Source organism: Condylura cristata, unplaced genomic scaffold, assembly GCF_000260355.1.
Source record: "Condylura cristata isolate star-nosed mole 26May11 unplaced genomic scaffold, ConCri1.0 scaffold00032, whole genome shotgun sequence".
Lineage (NCBI taxonomy): Eukaryota > Metazoa > Chordata > Mammalia > Eulipotyphla > Talpidae > Condylura > Condylura cristata.
The window spans coordinates 16370128-16388089 of record NW_004567133.1 but is presented as its reverse complement, the minus strand read 5'-3'; the positions used below and the strand labels follow the sequence as shown (position 1 = coordinate 16388089).

Genomic DNA, 17962 nt, shown 5'->3' with positions numbered 1-17962 from the left:
AAGGGGACACGCACCACTTGACCAGAAGGAAGAGGTTGTGCCGGCAGTGGGGTGAGGCGCTCTGGGCCCACCAGGCCTGGCTCACAGCCACGCCGTCCCTCGATATAGGAAAACCACAGCCATGGCCGGACTGGCCATCCCAAACACCAAACACCTAGAGGGCAGAATGCCCCCCAGGGCCCCTGTCCCACCAGCAGGCGCTGACCTGCAGTGAGAACTGAACAAAGAAAGCGAAGCCATAAGCCCGAGTTGGTTCATTTGCGTCTTTAATTTAAAAATGCATCTAAAGAAGCCGTCTCCTCTTGTTCTTACTCTCTCCAATGTCCACCTTTCTCTCCTTCCTCTAATCCCCAAGTTTCCCACAGTGACCAAGATCGGGTGCAGGAACCTCCCCTCAGCAAAAGGTGGGGAGCCACTGCTTCATGGGTGCAGTGTTTCTGTCTGGGGTGACGAAAAATTCTGGAAATGACAGTGGTGATGTTTGCACAACACTGTGAATGTACTTAACATCACTGAATGTACATTAAAGGATGAATTGAGTAGGCACGTGTTAATTAAAGATGGGAAGCTGCGTGACCTTTAGCTACTGGCTTCTGAGGGGCAGAATCAGGAAGACCACGTGCCTTCCCCTCACTCCCTGATGCACTGCGCGACAAACATGCATCACCAGTAGTGCTGTGGCACCGTCCCCACCCTGGCCGGGGACCCCAGTCCCTCCTCTGTGCTTCCACTACGGGGGAGGGATGGGATCACCTGGGGCTCAGAACACCCCTCTGCCAGCCTGGAGGATGTTCCCACACCGTCACCCCGAACTACAGCTTGACATTGGCCCCTGGCTGTGGAGCAGCCAAAGCCCTTGCCAACGATTATTTTCACACCCATCCCAGGTGGCGGATCTGTCATTTCCTGTGAAGACCCAGGTGGAGGGACTCACTAGTCTGCCCCAGCCAGGGAGGTGTGAAGGAGCTGAGCCGTCTAACTGCCAGCTGTATGCGCCCCTGCCATCCTGCCTCCGGGCCTCACAGCACTGTACTGTGAGCGAGCCTGGCACAGCTTCCTGCAAGCCCTGAACACAAACTTGTGGTCACCCCCCCGCCAAACAGCACACAGTGCAGACAGAATGTGCACGAAGGACTCCTTCAAAGCCCAGTTGCTGGTATCTGCCCCGCAAATCTTCTCATCCTGACAGACAGGTCCAGGAGCCCTGGCCAAGTCTGCCCAGCCCTGTCCTCCCGCCTCCCTCCCATCAGAGGGCCGGCGCCCGAGGGCTACCGGGCAGCCTGTCGCCCAGCGGGTCCCTTGCGAGCGTCCAGCAACCCAAACACCTCGGTGAAACGCTCTCTGTCCAGGATGCGCCCATAGCGAAGCGTGAGGTAGAAGGTCTGCTTCCCACTGTACTGCCGGATCCGCATGAACAGCTCCTGGGGCTGGTCCTGGCTCTCCGTGAAGGGGATCACGTCGGCCACTGGGCAGTATGTGTCCTGCCGCCAGCCCCAGAAGGTCAGGTGGGCCACGCGCAGCACAGTGCCTGCCTCGTTGACGTACAGGATGCCCACCAACCTCCGGAAGAAATAGCTCATCCAGCACAGCATGGTCAGGGCGAAGCCGGCTACTCCGCCCGCAAGGCACAGGCTGTCGAGAGTCATGAGGCCCTGGGAGTACCAGTAGCAGCCAGGAGGCAGGGCCACCACTGTCAGGGCCGTCTGCGCCACCTTCAGCTGGGACAAGACCCCAAAGGCTCTGATGGCATCGAACCGGTAGACCACCTGGAACTTCTCCGCTTCAGGGCTGGGGGCGTTCTCCCTTGAGGTGGGTGACCCGCTCCCCAGCAGCCTCCTAGGGTCCCATGCATTGCAGCACCACAGTCCACAGAGAGGCCTGGCCCTCGCAGCTGGCCCTGGCCACCGTGCCACAGTGCGCAGGAGAGCAGCCTGGAAGGGAGACAGGAAACCATTGCTCTCGTGGAACTCAACCACGCTTTTCACAAGGCAAGTGACATGGAGACTCCCACCAGCCCGGTGTGGTCACCATCATCAGACTGCAGGGAAGTGAAGGCCAGAGGCTTTAGCTCCTGGGAGCTTCAAGAACGCTGAGTGAGATCGGTACCACTCTACTGGGAGCCAAGGAAAGGTCAGATCTGTTATGCATATTTTACTGCATAAACTAAGGCAATTAAGCCCAGAGAAGGAAGAAATTTACCCAAAGACATAAAGCAACGAGTGGGCCGTCTGAGGCTCAAGCGCAGCCTCTGCTCTAGGCAGCTCGGGAGGTACAGGGAAGGAAGTGCAGCCTTTGTTCACTCAGCAAATACCTCGGGAGGCTCAACTCTGGCCGGGCACAGGACCCATAACAGTCTGAGCTGAGCCATCGCTCTCCTGGGGTCAAATCCGTGAGGTATGCATCATAACTTTGCAACTATGTCAACCTCCTGAAGCGTGCGCTGGATGCTCGTGGAGCTACTGTTTTCGTAGCCTGGTTTGCGAGAGGGGGAGAGAGCGGAGAAGCTGGCCGAGGCGCCCACGCGCCATATGGATTTCATCAGGTGCACAGCTCGGCACCTCGAGCACTGCAATGAAAGACGCTCGGGGCCAGCCGCGCGCGCCGAGCCGGCGCCTCCAGTCGCCAGCTGCGGCTCCTCGGCCACGCGACTCCGCCTCCCTGGAGTTCGGGTTCCTCGCTTTCCAGTGAGGACTCGGCGCAGACTGACCGCGATCAGGGTTCCAAAGCCCTCAGGGGTCCCTGAACTTGAGACCTCAGGCTGTTAGCGCGGTTGGCACACGTGACCTGAACGCAAAGGAAGCGCGGCGTAACGGATCACACGCCTCGCCCGAGGCCCCGTCCGCGGATCCTCCGAGTCTGGACCCCCAGGATCCCGCCCAGCCCTGATCCGGAGCCTCAGGTCCCACCACGGCCTTCTTACCATGGCCCCGCCGGAGGCTGCCGGAGGTGAATCCCACCGACCTCCCGGAACCTTAAAGAGCGCATGCTCAGTCGTAATAGGCTCGCGTCGAGGCGCGCTGCATCCTGGGACTTGTGGTCCCGGGAGTACTGCGGGCGCTATTCCCGGGAATTGTGGGAGTGGGTTCTCCTCCACCCGGCGTGCCCTGCGGCCTAGGGGCCGAACCCGGAAGATCCTGGCCTACTTCCGGGGCCACTGAGTCCCGTCACCTGTGAATGGAAGCGGGGAACATGGCGCCGCCCGGCCGAGCGCTTTGCCTTTTCGACGTGGACGGGACCTTGACGGCTCCGCGGCAGGTAGGCGGCGCGGGAGGACTGGCGGCAGTGGGTGCAGAGCCCGGCAGCTCCCAAACGGGGCGAACGCTCCCCAGGGTGGGCGTCGAGGGGTGACCGAGGGCCCCGCGTCTCTGGCGGGACTGCACTCTGTTCCGGGTGCCCTGGGGGTTGAGTCGGCGCCGCGAACCGATTTCTCAAGACCTCGGGTGCTTGGACACATGGACGGCCCGAAAACTTGCCAACAAGAAACTTGGCTTGAAAAACGCCCTTGTGGACTCTCACGCCAAGCCCTGGTCTCAGCGCTGCGCCGCGCAGCCCTCTGGCCAGCTGTGTGCCCTCCTCTGCCCTGTCACCTGCGGGCTGTCGGTACCGGGTAGCCTGATGAGGAAAACAGGTTTCCAGGTCAGGCAGACGGAGGCGAGTGTGCTCTTTATCTCCTGACAGCTGTGGGCCCTGGAACAAGTCCACGTCTGCGCCTGAAATGGGGTCATTTCCTGCTGGTGGTGGTTTGTGAGCGTCCAGTGAAATCCTCTGTCCCTGGAAATGTTTTGAGCCCGTTAGGCTGCGTTCTGTACGACTCAGTACATGTCCGGCCCCCCTTCTCCGCTCCCGGGGTGGACTGGAGTGGCCAAGAAGACGCCCTGGGTGCCGAGATGCCTTGGGTTCCTGGAAACTTGCTTCCCACTTCCAGATTTTGCTGGCGGTCGCAGATGGGTTTCCACTAAGACCAGTCTCTGTGAGGAAGCTCACCCACCTCCTCCTTGCCCAGCCGGGTCTGAACCCCAGACATTCGAATCTGAGGCCCAGCAAGCAGGCTGTCCTCTCTTCAAGTTCCGCCCCCCCCACACACACACCATCAGTATGTTACGGGTGCCTGCCTTGTCTCCAGTTCGCACTTTGTGCTCCTCGACCCTGAGTCGGAAGCGCTCTCCTGAGCGGCCACCCAGCCACCAGGACAGCGCCACCGTGGAAGGCGCCAGGAGACACAGGCAACCATCAGCCTGTGGTCCCAAGCCGTGTATCGGGTCTGTGGTGTGAAAAACCGGGAGTTGTCAGCAGTGACAACTACCCCACTCGGGATGAGAGAGTGTGAGGGGAGGCGAGGGGCCCAGCCACACGCCCTCAAAGGCTTGCACTCTGCAACCTTCCCACCACGACCAGGGACCAGTTGGGCCACTGTTTGTTTTTGCAATAAACAAGATAAAGCTTTACGGGAAGGCAGTCACTCTGTGTCAGCTGTGGTTTATGGCTACCCTGCACTAAGGCTGATGGTTACTCCAGGCCATATGGTGAGTGAGAGCTGAAAGTATTTGCTCTCCTGCCTTTGACACACAGTGACTCGCTGAGTCTGGCTTTAAATCACAAGGGGCTTTAACAATCCCCACGTGTGAGCTGACCACTGAACCTCGGCATCAAAGGGGGTGTTTGCCCCCCATTCCTGGGACTTTGCTTGGCACCCAGAGTTGCTGCTGGTTAAGCTAAATGTAGTCAGGCGGGGAGCGTTCCACCAGGGCAAAACTCTCAGTATGAGCAGATCTGCTGAAAACAGCAGGTAGATGCTCTGGCAGGTGAGCACTCCCGGCCAGCTGGACCACCCTGGCAGGAAGTCACGTGCAACGTGAAAAGTCACGAGAAAAGGCAGGCACCCGCAGCATGTCCCCACAAAACATTTGGGACATGAAACTCCTTTCAGTGAACGTGAATCTTTTTAACACTAAAAAAAGAAATCTGCACCTTCGGAGAAAATTGTTTATGTGCTCGGTGGTCTGGGTAAAACAAGATTTTCGTAACAGATGGAGTCACTTAATCAGCCTTTCCCTTCTCATTACCTGTCGCCTCGTGGGGTGGCAACTGTGGGAGCGGCGCGGGATGGAGGAAAACTAGCTCAGCGCAAGTAGTGAGGGGGAGGCCTGGAGGGGCTGCGGCCTGGACAGCCCGGAGTCCGGCCAGCCTCCCGCTTGTGGGGTGGGGCTCGGAGGCGAGTCTGCGGAGCGGCGCTCGGCGGGGATGGGGGTTGGCGGGGCGCCGTAGGCGGCACAGCCAGGGTCCGCTGTTGCTGCTCGTCCGAACACCCCTCTCTAGTCCCCGTGCAGCACGTGACTTCCTGCCGGGGTGGTCCAGCCGGCCGGGAGTGCTCACCTGCCAGAGCATCTACCTGCTGTTTTCAGCAGATCTGCTCATACTGAGAGTTTTGCGCTGGTAGAATGCTCCCCGCCTGACTACATTTAGCTTAACCAGCAGCAACTCTGGGTGCCAAGCAAAGTCCCCGAATGGGGGGCAGGACGTGCAAGTTACGTGCATCTCAGACGCTGATAAGCACAATCCAGTGTGGAGGCAGCAGAACCAGCTGGCCCTACTTCCCGCCCGCCAGAACAGGCTTTGACCCGCTCAGGTGGCTCTGGTTAGACCTCACTACTCCCCTCCCCACAGCTCCCAGAATTGTGTGGGGCCGCGCTGTCTTCGGGAGCGCCTCTCCCGTAACAGCTCGCCGAGGTCTGCGCGGCGCTGGCCCTGAGACTGGGTGAATTGTTTTTATCTTCCGTTAGTCACTGAAAAGTGGCACGGAGTGGCGCTAGCCCCACCGGGCGATTCAGCAACGGCTGACGTTTGGCCAGATTAACTCTACCTCTGTGTTTACCCGCTGCCCACCCCTTCCCTGGCCTCTCGCCGAGGAGCCTCACCCTAAGTGGCTGCGCCTGCTTGAGGACAGGTGTCCTCGTCACAGCCCACAAAACGGCCCCGCTCACCAGCCCCCTAGGTTGTTGAGTGCCCTGGTCCAGGCGTCGGCAAACACGCTTTGCCCGAGACCGGCCAGCAGACACTGAGGCTGCCCGGCCGGCATCGGGGGCTCAGCTGCGCGGTGGCCTTGGGTGTGCGCCACTGCGTGGCCAGTTTCTTCGGCCCAAAAAGTTTTGGTTTTTTTAAGAAGGTGAACTTTACCCTTTTTTCTGCCTTCATGACAGGTGTTGGGATCTGGCTCTGCTCTGTTTTGTGTGGGGCTTTGTAGCGAAGTCCTGCGCGATGGCCGGTCGGGACCCAGCAGCTTCCGTGAGGCCGCTTGGCTCTGAATAGCGCCCCTGCGGCGGCTGCAGCTTAGACGCCGTGCGTCGGACCACAGCGGCTGGGCGCCTTTCCACCACAACAAACCCCTGCTCCCCAGAGCGTGTCTGTGGGTGGGTGCGTGGCCTGGGTGGCCGCGTGCGCGAGGGTCAGCTCAGCGCCCTGCCCTCAGGCTCCGGTGAAGGGGTGTCACTGCGCGGACTGCGTTTTTAGCGTTCTGCGAGCAGAGGCGCCTGCTTGCTCCCGTTCTGAGACCGCCCGAGCGGTTTGAGGTTTTGCCGGCCAGGTGGAGATTCCCTTGGGAGAGGGAGGAAAGGTGCGCCCTGTCTGCGTGAGGCTGGGGGGCCTCACTAGTCCTCCAGGTGCTGCGCTGAAAACGTGTTTTTGGTCTGTGTGTGTTTTTGAGAAAAAGAGAAGATGGAATTCTGGATCTTCATAGACCAAAGTTGAATAATTGTGTTTGGTTTTATTTTAAACGTGTAGTAACGTTATGTGCCCATCTGCCTCAGTCTAGAGTTAAAAGATTGCTGAAGTAAAGAACTTTTAACTGCTTCCACTTAACACACGACTATCTTGTCATGTTAGTTTACAGTTTCTTTTGAATTAACCCACGGTCTCGAAATTAACTGGTATAAAATTGCTCTATAAAACTTTAGAGATTGGGAAAGACTAGAAAATGCAGGGACGTTATTCTCATGCTTTTTGTTTTTATAATCAATTCCTGTTTAATCTCATCAAGTGATTTCGTTTTAAAATCGACAACTTTTAGATCCATAAATGAGGGACAACGTGGCATTTGAAAGGGAAGTGCTAGATCTGTGTAGACATGTAGCCGCCACCAGTCAGTGCTGAAAAGGCAAGACACAGAGCTTGCCACTTCTGTCCTTCCAGGTAAGGCCTGTTTGTAGACGTGTGTGTAGGCAGACACGTAAATGCAGAGGCAGAGGGCTGGGACGGTCCGCACGTTTAATGAGACTTTTCCTGGCGTGTTAAATAAATGATGTCTCCAAATGGCCACGGAAATGTCAGGACCTGCTTGGGACCTCGCTGCCAAATCGGCACGCATGGAAGTGAGGGCGTGTCACCCCGCGGGTGTCGTCGCCCCGTGACTGTGGCTCATGGCTGTTGTTTTCCTTCTCCAAATGTAGAAAATTACCGAAGAAATGGATGGCTTTCTACAAAAATTGCGGCAGAAAATCAAAATCGGAGTCGTGGGCGGGTCAGACTTGGAGAAAGTGCAGGAGCAGCTGGGAAGAGACGGTAAGCTGCCCTCTGCCCTTGGCGAGAGCGGGGTGCGTTACCAGCCGGCAGGCGGGACGGGACCACAGGTACCACGGCGCCCGGCCGTGTACCCGCTTCCTCCTCCTCCATTTCCTTCTGTTTTCAGTCCTACAAGTAAGTTCCTGGGGCTGCTGAAGGAGCTCTTGCTCTGAGGCGCGGGGGTGGGCCCACCTGAAAGGGGAGTGTCTCGCTTTGTCTCGAGCGCACCTAGTTGTTCCTCCATTGCCCTTTGTCCCGCAGGGCTTGGTCTCCTCTCTGTTGGCTCACACAGTGTTCCCCGGAGCCCAGGTGCGCCCCACCTGCAGAACCGGAATCTCCAGGGAAGGGGCCCCTGTCAACCCGATTTCCTTACCGGCCCCCTCCCCAGAGTCCAGTGTTCGAGCTGCTGCTGCACAGCTCTGTAACGTGGCGCTCTCTGACGCTGGAAACCAGCCGGGCGTGCGTCTGTCTCAGACTAGGACTGTGGTGCCCCCAGCCCAGAGCTCCAGGGTGCCCGGCTTGGAGAGTGGGAGGGATTGGTGTACAGGTCACTGCCGCCACCGAGGGCCAGGTCATCTCCTGTTGTCAGGACCACCCTGTGCGCTGTAGCCTGTTCCCAGCACCCTGGCCTCACCCACTGGGTGCCAGTAGCATCCCCCAGCCCCCGGTGGGGCAGTCAGAATTTCTCCACGGCAGGAAGCACAGTTGCGCCCAGCTGACAGCCGCCGTTCTGCACGTGGCACCTCCTGGTCTGAACCTGTGGGCTGCACTGCAGTCCGCGCACGGGAAGAACGGTCCTGGCAGCCTCCAGGCCTGCGCCACCTCACTGGCTCCGGTGCGCTGCCTGGAAGCGTGTCAGCAGCACAGTGGGGGACAGCCTGGTGGTATGGGGAGCAGCTCCCCCTCCTAATCCTTTTGGTTGGTATAATAATTAAATTGACATGAAACAGTTAATGGGAGAAGAAAAACATGTAATTTTGTCAGCATGAGACAAAATGTCATGTCATCCGTGGCTGTGGAGACTGAGAAGTGACCGGGGTGGCCAGTTCACGCCTTTCAGACAAAGAAACAGGACTCTTGTGAGGAACTGACAAGCCAGAGACTCCGTAAGGCAGAGGGCGTTGACAGCTTTCTCTACCCCACTTCCTGCCTTTCACGTGGCCGTGTGGCGAGGTGACCATGTGCCCTCCGGCCACGGGCTGTTTTTCAAGCAACTGTGGTCAGAAGTTAGGCTGCCACTTTGGCACACTTTGGAGCAGCCTGCCTTGACCACAGCATCAGCTCTGCTTAACATTCCCACACATATTCAGAGTTGCAAAGAGCAAATCTTAAAAGATCTCCCCATTGGGGCCCTCCCTGGTGCAACGGGGTGGAGCACAGCACTGCAAGCTGGCTTCAGTTCAAGGTCAGCCCCGCCCCAGAGGTGACCACATGGCGCAGCCGACCCACTCCCCTCGGCGGTGTACTTTGTCAGTCAGCCTGTTCTGCTCCCCACTCTTTGATGAATCTTCTCGCCACCCCTGCACCTCTGGCCTGTACCCCAGTTCTGTATGTGTTAATGAAGCTTTAAAAAAAAAGAACTCCATTGGATTGCCACCTTGGGAGCTTCCCAGGTGAGCCCCACGCTGTCCCTGCAGGGAGAGCGAGGAGAGACGGAAGAATAGCAGGCTACTCAGACTGGTAGGGCAGTTTTGCTGACCAAGCAAACTCAAGGCTTTGTCTTGGGCGCCACAAGACAAAACTACTCTTTACGGCCCCCCACCAGGTCTCAAAGTCTTATCGAGACTTTAGCCTTGTTCATTCACTCCAGATAGTCTCAGCCACACTTTATACATCTTCGCAAGGCTACATATCCTTGGAGCAACTTCTGGGAACACGTAGTCCAGGGAGAGGGGAGATGAGCTCCTGATTACCAGGCCTAGCTGGGGCAAGTTACACAGTAACATCTTGATGTGACTTGTCACAAGTAAACATAGCTGTGTATATAATTATAGCTGTGTATGGTGGCGGGTGTTAACTAAGTGTGATCACTTCACAACTTACTCAAAGAGGGCATATTTGTAAACATTGTGTTCTACCCTGAAAACTTACCAAATGTTAATTTGTCAATTATGCCTTAGTTAAAAAAAAAAAAAAGTGAACCATGATGGGCCAGTAAGCCCCAGAAATCCCATTACTTGGTCCCACCTGCTTTTCTAAATCAGATCCTGGGTGGATTGGACCTGTGCTCAGGGCGGTGCTGGGTCAGCATAGGGTAACAGGCATTTTAGAGTATGCTTCAGGGCACCATGAACTAGATAGAAGGAAGTTGAAAACCCACCCATAGTAGACTCATCCAGGGAGCTTCTTAAAGTACAGAGAAGGGGCCTCCCTGGTGGCGGGGGGTGGGGGGGGCGCAGTTAAGTCTCAGCGCTGTGAAGCTATCCTGCAGCCACTGCAGCACCAGTTCGATCCCCGGCCAGGGAGCTGACCCACAGAGCGCGGCAGACCTCTCCTATCTCCCGCTGCTCCCTCAGCAGTGTACTTCGTCACTCCACCTGTTCTGCTCCCCACTCTGTCTCTGGTGAATCCTCTCACATACCCCACCCCTGCACCTCTGGCCAGTACCCCAGTTCTTGTATGCATAAATATATCTTTAAAAATAAATAAATACAGAAGAGGGCAACTCCCCAACACACAGGATGTCTGGGGACATGCACTTTTACAAGTGCCTAAGTTTGAGACCCCGTCAAGCTCTTGTGAGAGCGGTCTCCAAGCCCAACTGCATCTGAAGGCTTCGTCTGTCCCCATGACTTCTAGCCTGGCCCCTGAGGCCTGGAAGTGCAGAGCCTGGCAATCTGCATGTTCTCACTCATTGCTCCGTGACGGGGATTCATGTGAGGTGGAGGAGCTGTCAGGGACCCCACCTTTGTTCCCACATAGGCAGACTGAGGCTGAAATAACGTCCCAAGTCTCTTGTCTCCAGTGTTGCCATCTTTTAAATTTGAAATTAAGATCTTTTTAGGACAATAACTTTATTTTTTAAAGATTTATGTACACCAAACTGAGGTACAGGCCAGAGGTGTGGGGGGTGAGAGGATTCACCAGAGACAGAGTGGGGAGCAGAACAGGCCGACTGACGAAGTGCACTGCTGAGGGGAGCAGCGGGCGGGTCAGGAGGGGTCTGCTGCGCCATGTGGTCACCCCTGGGGCTGGGGATCGAACTCGCACTGCGGCTAGTCGCGCTTTAGCCCGCCGCACCGCCAGGGAAGCCCCAGGACAGACCTGTGACGGCACCTCCCATGCTCCCAGATGAAGGCCTTTCACGTCCTCACTGGAGCTTGCAGTGTGACGGTGGTGAGTGTTAAGACGTAGAAACTCAGGTTTTGTTCATTACATTCTAAGTTTTCTTTTGTTTTGGTTGTAGTGGTTGAAAAATATGATTATGTGTTTCCAGAAAATGGCTTGGTAGCATACAAAGATGGCAAGTTCTTGTGTAAACAGGTAGGTTTTTGAGAAGTATCCACACTAACTGGTGCCAGTCCAGTGTTTCCTAAGTAATACCTGTCGCTGCGAGGGCTCTGTGTTTGCGGAGCAGTTCTGCTGAAGAGCTGGGGTGGGGACGAATCATCAGTGGTCTTCTACATTTTAAATGTTGAACATGTGACTGCTACATACTCCAAATTAACTAAATTTTTGCCATTGCTTTTTGATCATGTTTTGGGGGTAACCTGATATTTCTAGTAAGAGAGCAGAGGCCAGGGCAGGCTCCTTCGCTGCAAGCATTGTTAAAAGCGCGAGCAGCTCTTAGGACTAGTGAGGTCGCCCTCTCCGGCCCTGAGAGCCTCAGAGCAACAGATTTCCCATCGCTGCCCGTGGGTATTGTAATGGAATCAGACCAGTAGCAGTAAGCCATCGTGAGCCTCCCATGAAGCATTTAAAAGACCATGAATATAAAAATCGTGGTAATGAAGCAGAAAATGCTTTTAGCAAAAGCCCCTCCTGGTTTGATGTCTCAGCCAGAGAGGGAGGGAAAGGAGGAGGGCAGCGGGCGGCCAGGCCCCTCAGCCTGGCACCCTCCACCCGCAGGGCCGGACCCCGGGTTCCCCTGGGCCGTGCTGGACAGGCTTCCTGCTGAATCAGGGGGCTCCACGTTCTCTTTCTCCAGAACATTCAAGGACACCTGGGTGAGGCCCTGATCCAGGACTTAATCAACTACTGCCTGAGCTACATCGCGAAAATTAAGCTGCCGAAGAAGAGGTGGGTCTGTGTTTAGCCAGGAGGCCCCCGGGGCCCTCGAGGGTACCATTGGTGGGTTGGTGTTAATTTCTACCCAGTGCCTCGGCCTCGGTAAGGAATGACCAGGAAGCGTCGGTGAGGCCAGCCTTCACGGAGGCCGCTGTGTGGCGTGACCACGCGGCGGGACCGAGAACAGCGCTCACCAGGCCTGCACTGCGGAGGTGGTTTGGTCCTAGCGGCCAAGCGGCCCCCAGCCCGTCTCAGACACATCCCTCGGGTTTCTGACCTCCATGGGCATCGGTGTGGACCTTCCTCTTGGCCTGAGCCCTTTCTCAAAGCCTATGACTCAGTCGTGAGGTTCAGGCCGCACTTTCTGTTGGAGGCTGTGGGAAGTCATGGAACCACCCCTCCCCCGCCAACGTGCTCAGCACCTCACTCAGCGCCCAGGGCTCCCCCGGTAGCTGTCCCAGGAGGGCGGCTGCACCTGGATAGGTCTCAGTGGCCGTGGGGAGGGCACAGGGGCTTCAGGCTGTTCTTTGTGCCCTCCACAGGTCGGAACCCCGTAGTGACAGTGAAAGCACAACTTATATCCCGAGTCAGTCTGGCTGCACTTTGACCCTTTGATCCTTTTGGGAGGATATAGAAGGGGTGAGGCGCTGGGTGTGGGAGCTGTAGTCCACTTAGCAGGGCGTGCTGTGAATTCAGGGGCCGAACTGAGCGTGCCTCCATCAGCACGTGTCCCCTTGTTGCCAGTAAGTGCCTCACGTCGGCGGGGCAGGGCTGCCCACTCAGATGCCCGCTCTTCGGTGGGAGTGGTGCTTGGAAAATCACTTCCTCTGGTCTTGGAGACAAACGGGCCTCCTCCTCTCCAAGGGAATGGCAGTGAAACTGGGTCCTTCAGTTGGGGGACAGTGGTTTAGGCCCCACACCGTGGGGTCACCCAGGGGATCCCCAGTGTACATGTAGAACTGAGCCGCTCTGCCGGGGAGAGGCAGCGTGGCCAGACTGGGGGCCTGCCCTGCACAGACAGGCACCCCACTCCCTGTGTTTACAGGAGGCCCGGCCAGGGCTGTGACTGCGGCGGCAGGAGGGACCAGGCATCAGCGCTTCCAACCGGGAGATATGAGCAGTGTGTCCCCAAAGGCTTAAGTGGCATCTGTCAGGACACATGGCTTACCTGTCTTTGCCTTTTTAAGAAACTATTTTGAGGTTCAAACTGGAACCACATTGAGGGGAAATGGTTTTTGCAACATCTTTCTTTAAAGTTACACAAGTGTGGGGCTGGCCTCGTTTTCTGTAATCACGAAGCCACGTCTCCCCGGGAGCTCAGCTCCTCAGTGGTCCCGCGGGAATGTGACCACTTTGACACACACAAGCAGTGTCGCCCAGTGTCAGTGACGCAAGGCCCCTTTTCCGTGCGCAGCCTTTGACATCTCCCCACAGACTCGCCCCTTCGGGGCTCCCTGGCCACACACGGCTCACGTGTGCATTGCCCGTGGCCAGCGGACAGCCTGCAGCCCTGCTCTGAGGCGCCTGGCCCCCGCCTGCTCGTCCACCTGTCACCCCCGTGGTGACGCCCCTCTGTCCCCTTTCCCCCCAGGGGTACTTTCATTGAATTCCGAAATGGAATGTTAAATGTGTCCCCGATTGGAAGGAACTGCAGCCAAGAAGAACGGATCGAATTCCACGAGCTCGATCAGGTGAGTCGCCCGGCATGGCCGGCCCTGCGTGCCCATACGTGGGTTTCCTGTGCAGCCCACAGCTGCTGTCTCTGTCTGGCAGAAAGAAAACATAAGGCAGAAGTTCGTGGCGGACCTGCGGGAAGAGTTCGCGGGGAGAGGCGTCACCTTCTCCATAGGTACCTGCCCTGTGCCCTTTGGGTCGCGGCCCCGTTTGCCGGGAGTTTGTCGTGGTCGGGAGCCCTTGAGGTCAGCCTGTGCTTGCTTTCATGGGGGCAGAGGACACGGCGCCCCTGTCCCGGCAGTGGGGGTGGGGACCCCCGCGGTGTGGGCAGCAGAGGGAGGCTGGCCTGGCTGGGGGGCACCGCCTTGCGGGGCTGGCATCTTGCTGAACGGCAGCTCTTGGTGGTGACGCGTCCTGCGGTGTGGCCGCCTCCTCACCTCTAACTTTCATCCCCCCCCCCACGCCGCAGGGGGCCAGATCAGCATCGACGTCTTTCCTGACGGATGGGACAAGAGATACTGCCTGGGCCACGTGGCCAACGACGGTTATGAGACCATTTACTTCTTTGGCGACAAAACTATGCCGGTAGGTGTGGCGGTGTTTGTGCAGCGTCACTGTGCGCTTTGGGCCCGGGGACGTGGCGAACGGGCTTCGTCCCCTCAGCTGCTCGCCGCCGTAAGGTGCACGGTGGTGCCGTCCCCGGGAGGATGTGACACAGCTCTCCCGGCCTCTCTGCCTTTCAGCCCCTGGCCCTGCATGGTTCTCCTGCTTCTTCCCAGGGCCCAGGGGCCTCCATGGTAGAGGACAGGGAGCTCACGAGTCTGCGAGAGGTGGCCTGCTGTGGGCATCGCAGGGGACCGGGCAGACACAAAGCCCAAGTCTGACAGCGAACATGAGGAGCGGAGAGCAGCAGAGCCGATCCCCAGGGCGCCCCACCTGCCGTTGCTCCCGGCCTCTGCGCCCCCGACATGCTGCAGCGGGGGCCCTGTTGGGCTGCATGGCTGCCACACCACCCCCAGGAGCATCCTGAACGCGGCACGCGTGGAGGCTCCTGTTCCTCCAGAGACACCCACGCTGCCCGCAGCCAGCCTCCCCTTCATGGGGAAGGGGGCGCGCCACAGCTGGGGACAGGGCTGGCGGCCTGCCAGGTTGCGCTCGGCGCGGATGCGTGCCGGAGGGCAGCCCTGTGCCCGGGGCACAGGAGCTTGGTGCCTGAGCACCGGCTGCACGCGGCTCCCCGCGGTGGAGGCGCGTGGGACACAGCAGCCTGCCGCAGGCGCTTCTGCTGGGCGTCTACAGAAAAAGTAACCTGACGCCGTTTCCCGGGCTTACGGGGGCTGGTCGCTCCTGCAGCCCCCAGCTCAACTCTGGTTTGCACAGCCCACGAGAACGGTTAGCAGCGGGCTGGGACAGGCCTGTTGTCCTTGCTGCTGCCCATGGCCTCGAAGCCTGGGGCAGACGCGACGGGGCACGGTGGGGAGCACCCCAAAGGCTGGGCCTTCCCGGGGAGCACAGGGTTGTCTCCTCTGGGCCACTGCCTTGGTTAAATCGTCCCCACTTGCTGAGTGGTGCGGCTTAGTGGAGGTCATTCCCATGATTCTTAGCTCATCTGCATTCACTGTGGAAAGCCAGAGACAGCATGTCACGTCCCCCTGCGCTGTGAGGCGGGTGTCCTGCCTGTCAGCACCTGCTGACAGTCTCCACTCACCACCCCCCCCCCGCCTTGGCCTTGCAGGGATTTAGCCACGAATGGACTGTTGAGGCTCCCCTCGGTGCACCCTGAGAGTATGGCCTCCTCCCTTTATCTTCTCTGGAAGCTGGAGCTTCTGTTCTGGCTGGGAGTGGCGCCGTCCTGCAGGGATCCAGCGCCTTTGGCACAGGTGCAAGCCCAGGTTCTGCTAAGCGTCCTTCCCACCCCACTGTTCTCAAGAGGGGCCCTGCCTCCGTGGGCACAGGGTGCTGGGGTTTGTGGCATGGCTGCCTCTGGGTGCTCAGGGTTGAGAAGGGGCACGGAGCGGCCCCACGGGTGGGGTGAGGGGTCCCTTCTCAGTGCGGGGTTCTCTGGACGTGCCTTTGCTAAGTGTGAGATACACAACCCAGATTCTGGGCAGCCCGCCCCCCACCCCAGGAGTAGGGGAGACGCTTTGAAATGCTACGTTCACCCCTCCCCCAGGGATGGCCTGAGCCTCTGTCCCCGCCCTCCATCCTGCCGTCCCTGCCCGGCAGGTGCTAGGAGGCGGAGGTGGCCGGGCTCACAGGCCCAGTCCCCGGCCTGCAGGACCCCGCAGGTGTGCAGCGGGCGGTGCGAGGCTGCGGCCACGGGGCTCCGTGGAGCTCTTCGGCCACGGAGCCGTTCCAACGGGAGCTGGCTTCTCCCTTCCTTGTTTAGCAGCTGGTGCTGGCCGTGAGTGGCCGGGTTGAGTGGCCCTGGGTCTCTTTCCGTCGGCCTGTGGGGCCCCCGCTGGCTCCCAAAATTGGCCCAGGAAAAGGACGGTCCCCAGCGGGGCCTCAAGTCCCTGGCCTCTGCCTAGGGGTGGGGACCCAGAACGAGACCGCAGTGACTGCGGGTGGCAGCTGCCCCCGCAGGGGTGCCGGCTGCTCCCTTCAGAGAAGGGCGAGCGGCGGGCGCCTGTTCCGGCCACGTGCCGCCCAGGAGTGCGCGAGCCCTGTCCCGCCTGCGCCTCCGTCAAGGCCTCCATCTGCTTCGTGTCTTTGCAGGGGGGGAACGACCACGAGATCTTCGCAGACCCCCGGACCCAGGGCTACACGGTGACGGCGCCCGAGCACACGCGCCGGCTCTGCGAGGAGCTCTTTCTCTAGTGCGCCGCTGCGGCCGCACCCTCCGACCCACAGCCCAGGCCAGAGCGGGAAGGGGAGGAAGCCCTGGGTGCACAGGGGAGCCCCAGGCTTTAGCCGACCCGGAGCCCAGACGCCCCGCGTGTGGCCACCGCTGCACCCTGCGCCATGACAGGCCTTGGCATTAGGGCCCCAGCCTGCGGGAAAGGGGCCTCGGACTGAGGGAGGTGGCGCCTTCACAGCCCTCGGCCCGGGGCACCGAGTCCACGGACAGACTCAGACTGCGGCCCTCTGGCCACTGACCTCACGGGGTCGGCGTCCCTCTGGCCCAGAGGGCAGGCCACGATGGGGAAAGTGGCCGCCCGCGTGCCAGCTCTGGGCCAGGCTCGGAGACTAGGGGGCCCCTACACCAGAAGACCCTCTGAGGGCCCACAGCACATGTCCCCTCCAGACTTCCCATAAATGAGCGTGACCCCCAGCACCCCGACATTGGCCAGGTGGAGCGGCCAGGGTTGGGCCTGAGCCTCCCTCCCTTCCCCACTGCCGTCCCCCCCAAGATCTTTACGAAGCCTGGCAGCTCCAGGCCCAAGTGGAAGCAGCTGTCCAAGGAAACGGTTCACAAGCCACTTTCCAGTGTCTGGAAACTTCAGGACCCACAAACTTCCAGACGCGCCGGAACAGCCTCTGTCCACCGCGGACCTGTGAATGCAAGTGGGATGCTGGCCCGGAGTCGGCCCCTCACCCCTCCTAAAGGACGCTGCTCTGGTTCCCGACCTCGGTCCTGTTGGGTTTACCAGCAATACTGTGATGGTGCAAAGTAGCAAATTAAAGTTACTGTTGCTGAGGTCTGACGCTCCTTTGTAGTGAACAGGGACAGGCGCAGCCTGCCAGGAGAAGCCTTCAGGTGAGAGGCCCTGGGGCCTCCCTGAGCGGGGTGCTGCGCCCCAGCCTCCCTCCACATCTCTGCCCCGGGGCAAGGTCCCCCTGTTGCTAGACGCTTCCTTAACTGTGTCCACGCGGACAGCGACGCCCGCCCGGCTGGCCCTGACCCTCTGTATAACGGGCTGAGGCCCCAGGAGCTGCCCTGGGACTGTCAGACCCCGCGAGCCCCCCACTGCCCTGCCCGCCTGTGGGTCCTCCACTGCTCCCAGCAGCCTTGCCCCACTGCTGTCCGCCGGCATCCAGCCCCCGCCAAGGGGGAAGGCACCTGCGCAGCCCTGCAAGCGAGGGCCAGGTGAGCGGGCGCCGGCCCTGACCACGGCCCTCAGTCTGGTCAAGGGGGTGACCCTGCCGCAGGCTAGCGAGGGGGCACTGCTGGTCCTCGCTGCAGACAGGCCCAGTCCTGCTCAGCCTCAGGACGCCACAGCCCAAGAAGCCAATCCCTGGCCAGCAGGAGGCGGGCGCGGCTGCCCCTGTACCACGGCGGGCGCCCCACCCCCACTTTGGGGACGGCCTGGTGAGCCGCAGCGAGGCGCCTGGACCTGGTGACAGAGGCTCAGGCCCGCACCGGGCGGGTGGCGAGGCCCAGGCGGCCTCGGCCCACTTCCCCGGGCTGCGTCTTGCCCCGCCAAGTGCTGCCTGACCTTGGCCTGGGCTGGGGGAGCGGCCGGGCTGCAGTGGCGCCTGAGGCCTAGCCCGCCCGCCCCAGCCGCCTCCGCACGCCTGCTCCTGCCGCGGCACGTGCCCCAGCTGCCCCCAGCAGGTCTGAGGC

The 17962-nt window shown here is 59.7% G+C and overlaps 2 protein-coding genes across 2 annotated transcripts; one reads left to right on the top strand and one right to left on the bottom strand.

Moving 5' to 3' along the window:
- Positions 1 to 255: 255 nt before the first annotated feature.
- On the bottom strand, positions 256 to 2968 carry TMEM186 (transmembrane protein 186). Its single transcript, XM_012731615.1, has 2 exons — positions 2921 to 2968; positions 256 to 1931 (listed from the first exon to the last, which is right to left on the bottom strand). The coding sequence occupies exons 1-2, from the start codon at positions 2921 to 2923 to the stop codon at positions 1269 to 1271; spliced, it is 666 nt and encodes a 221-aa protein (XP_012587069.1). The 5' UTR covers positions 2924 to 2968; the 3' UTR covers positions 256 to 1268.
- Positions 2969 to 3162: 194 nt separating this feature from the next.
- On the top strand, positions 3163 to 17091 carry PMM2 (phosphomannomutase 2). Its single transcript, XM_004691762.2, has 8 exons — positions 3163 to 3255; positions 7443 to 7554; positions 10961 to 11037; positions 11702 to 11793; positions 13373 to 13472; positions 13555 to 13630; positions 13925 to 14040; positions 16174 to 17091. Exons 1-8 carry the CDS (start codon positions 3175 to 3177, stop codon positions 16273 to 16275), a joined length of 756 nt encoding a protein of 251 aa, XP_004691819.2. The 5' UTR covers positions 3163 to 3174; the 3' UTR covers positions 16276 to 17091.
- The last annotated feature ends 871 nt before the right edge of the window (positions 17092 to 17962 follow it).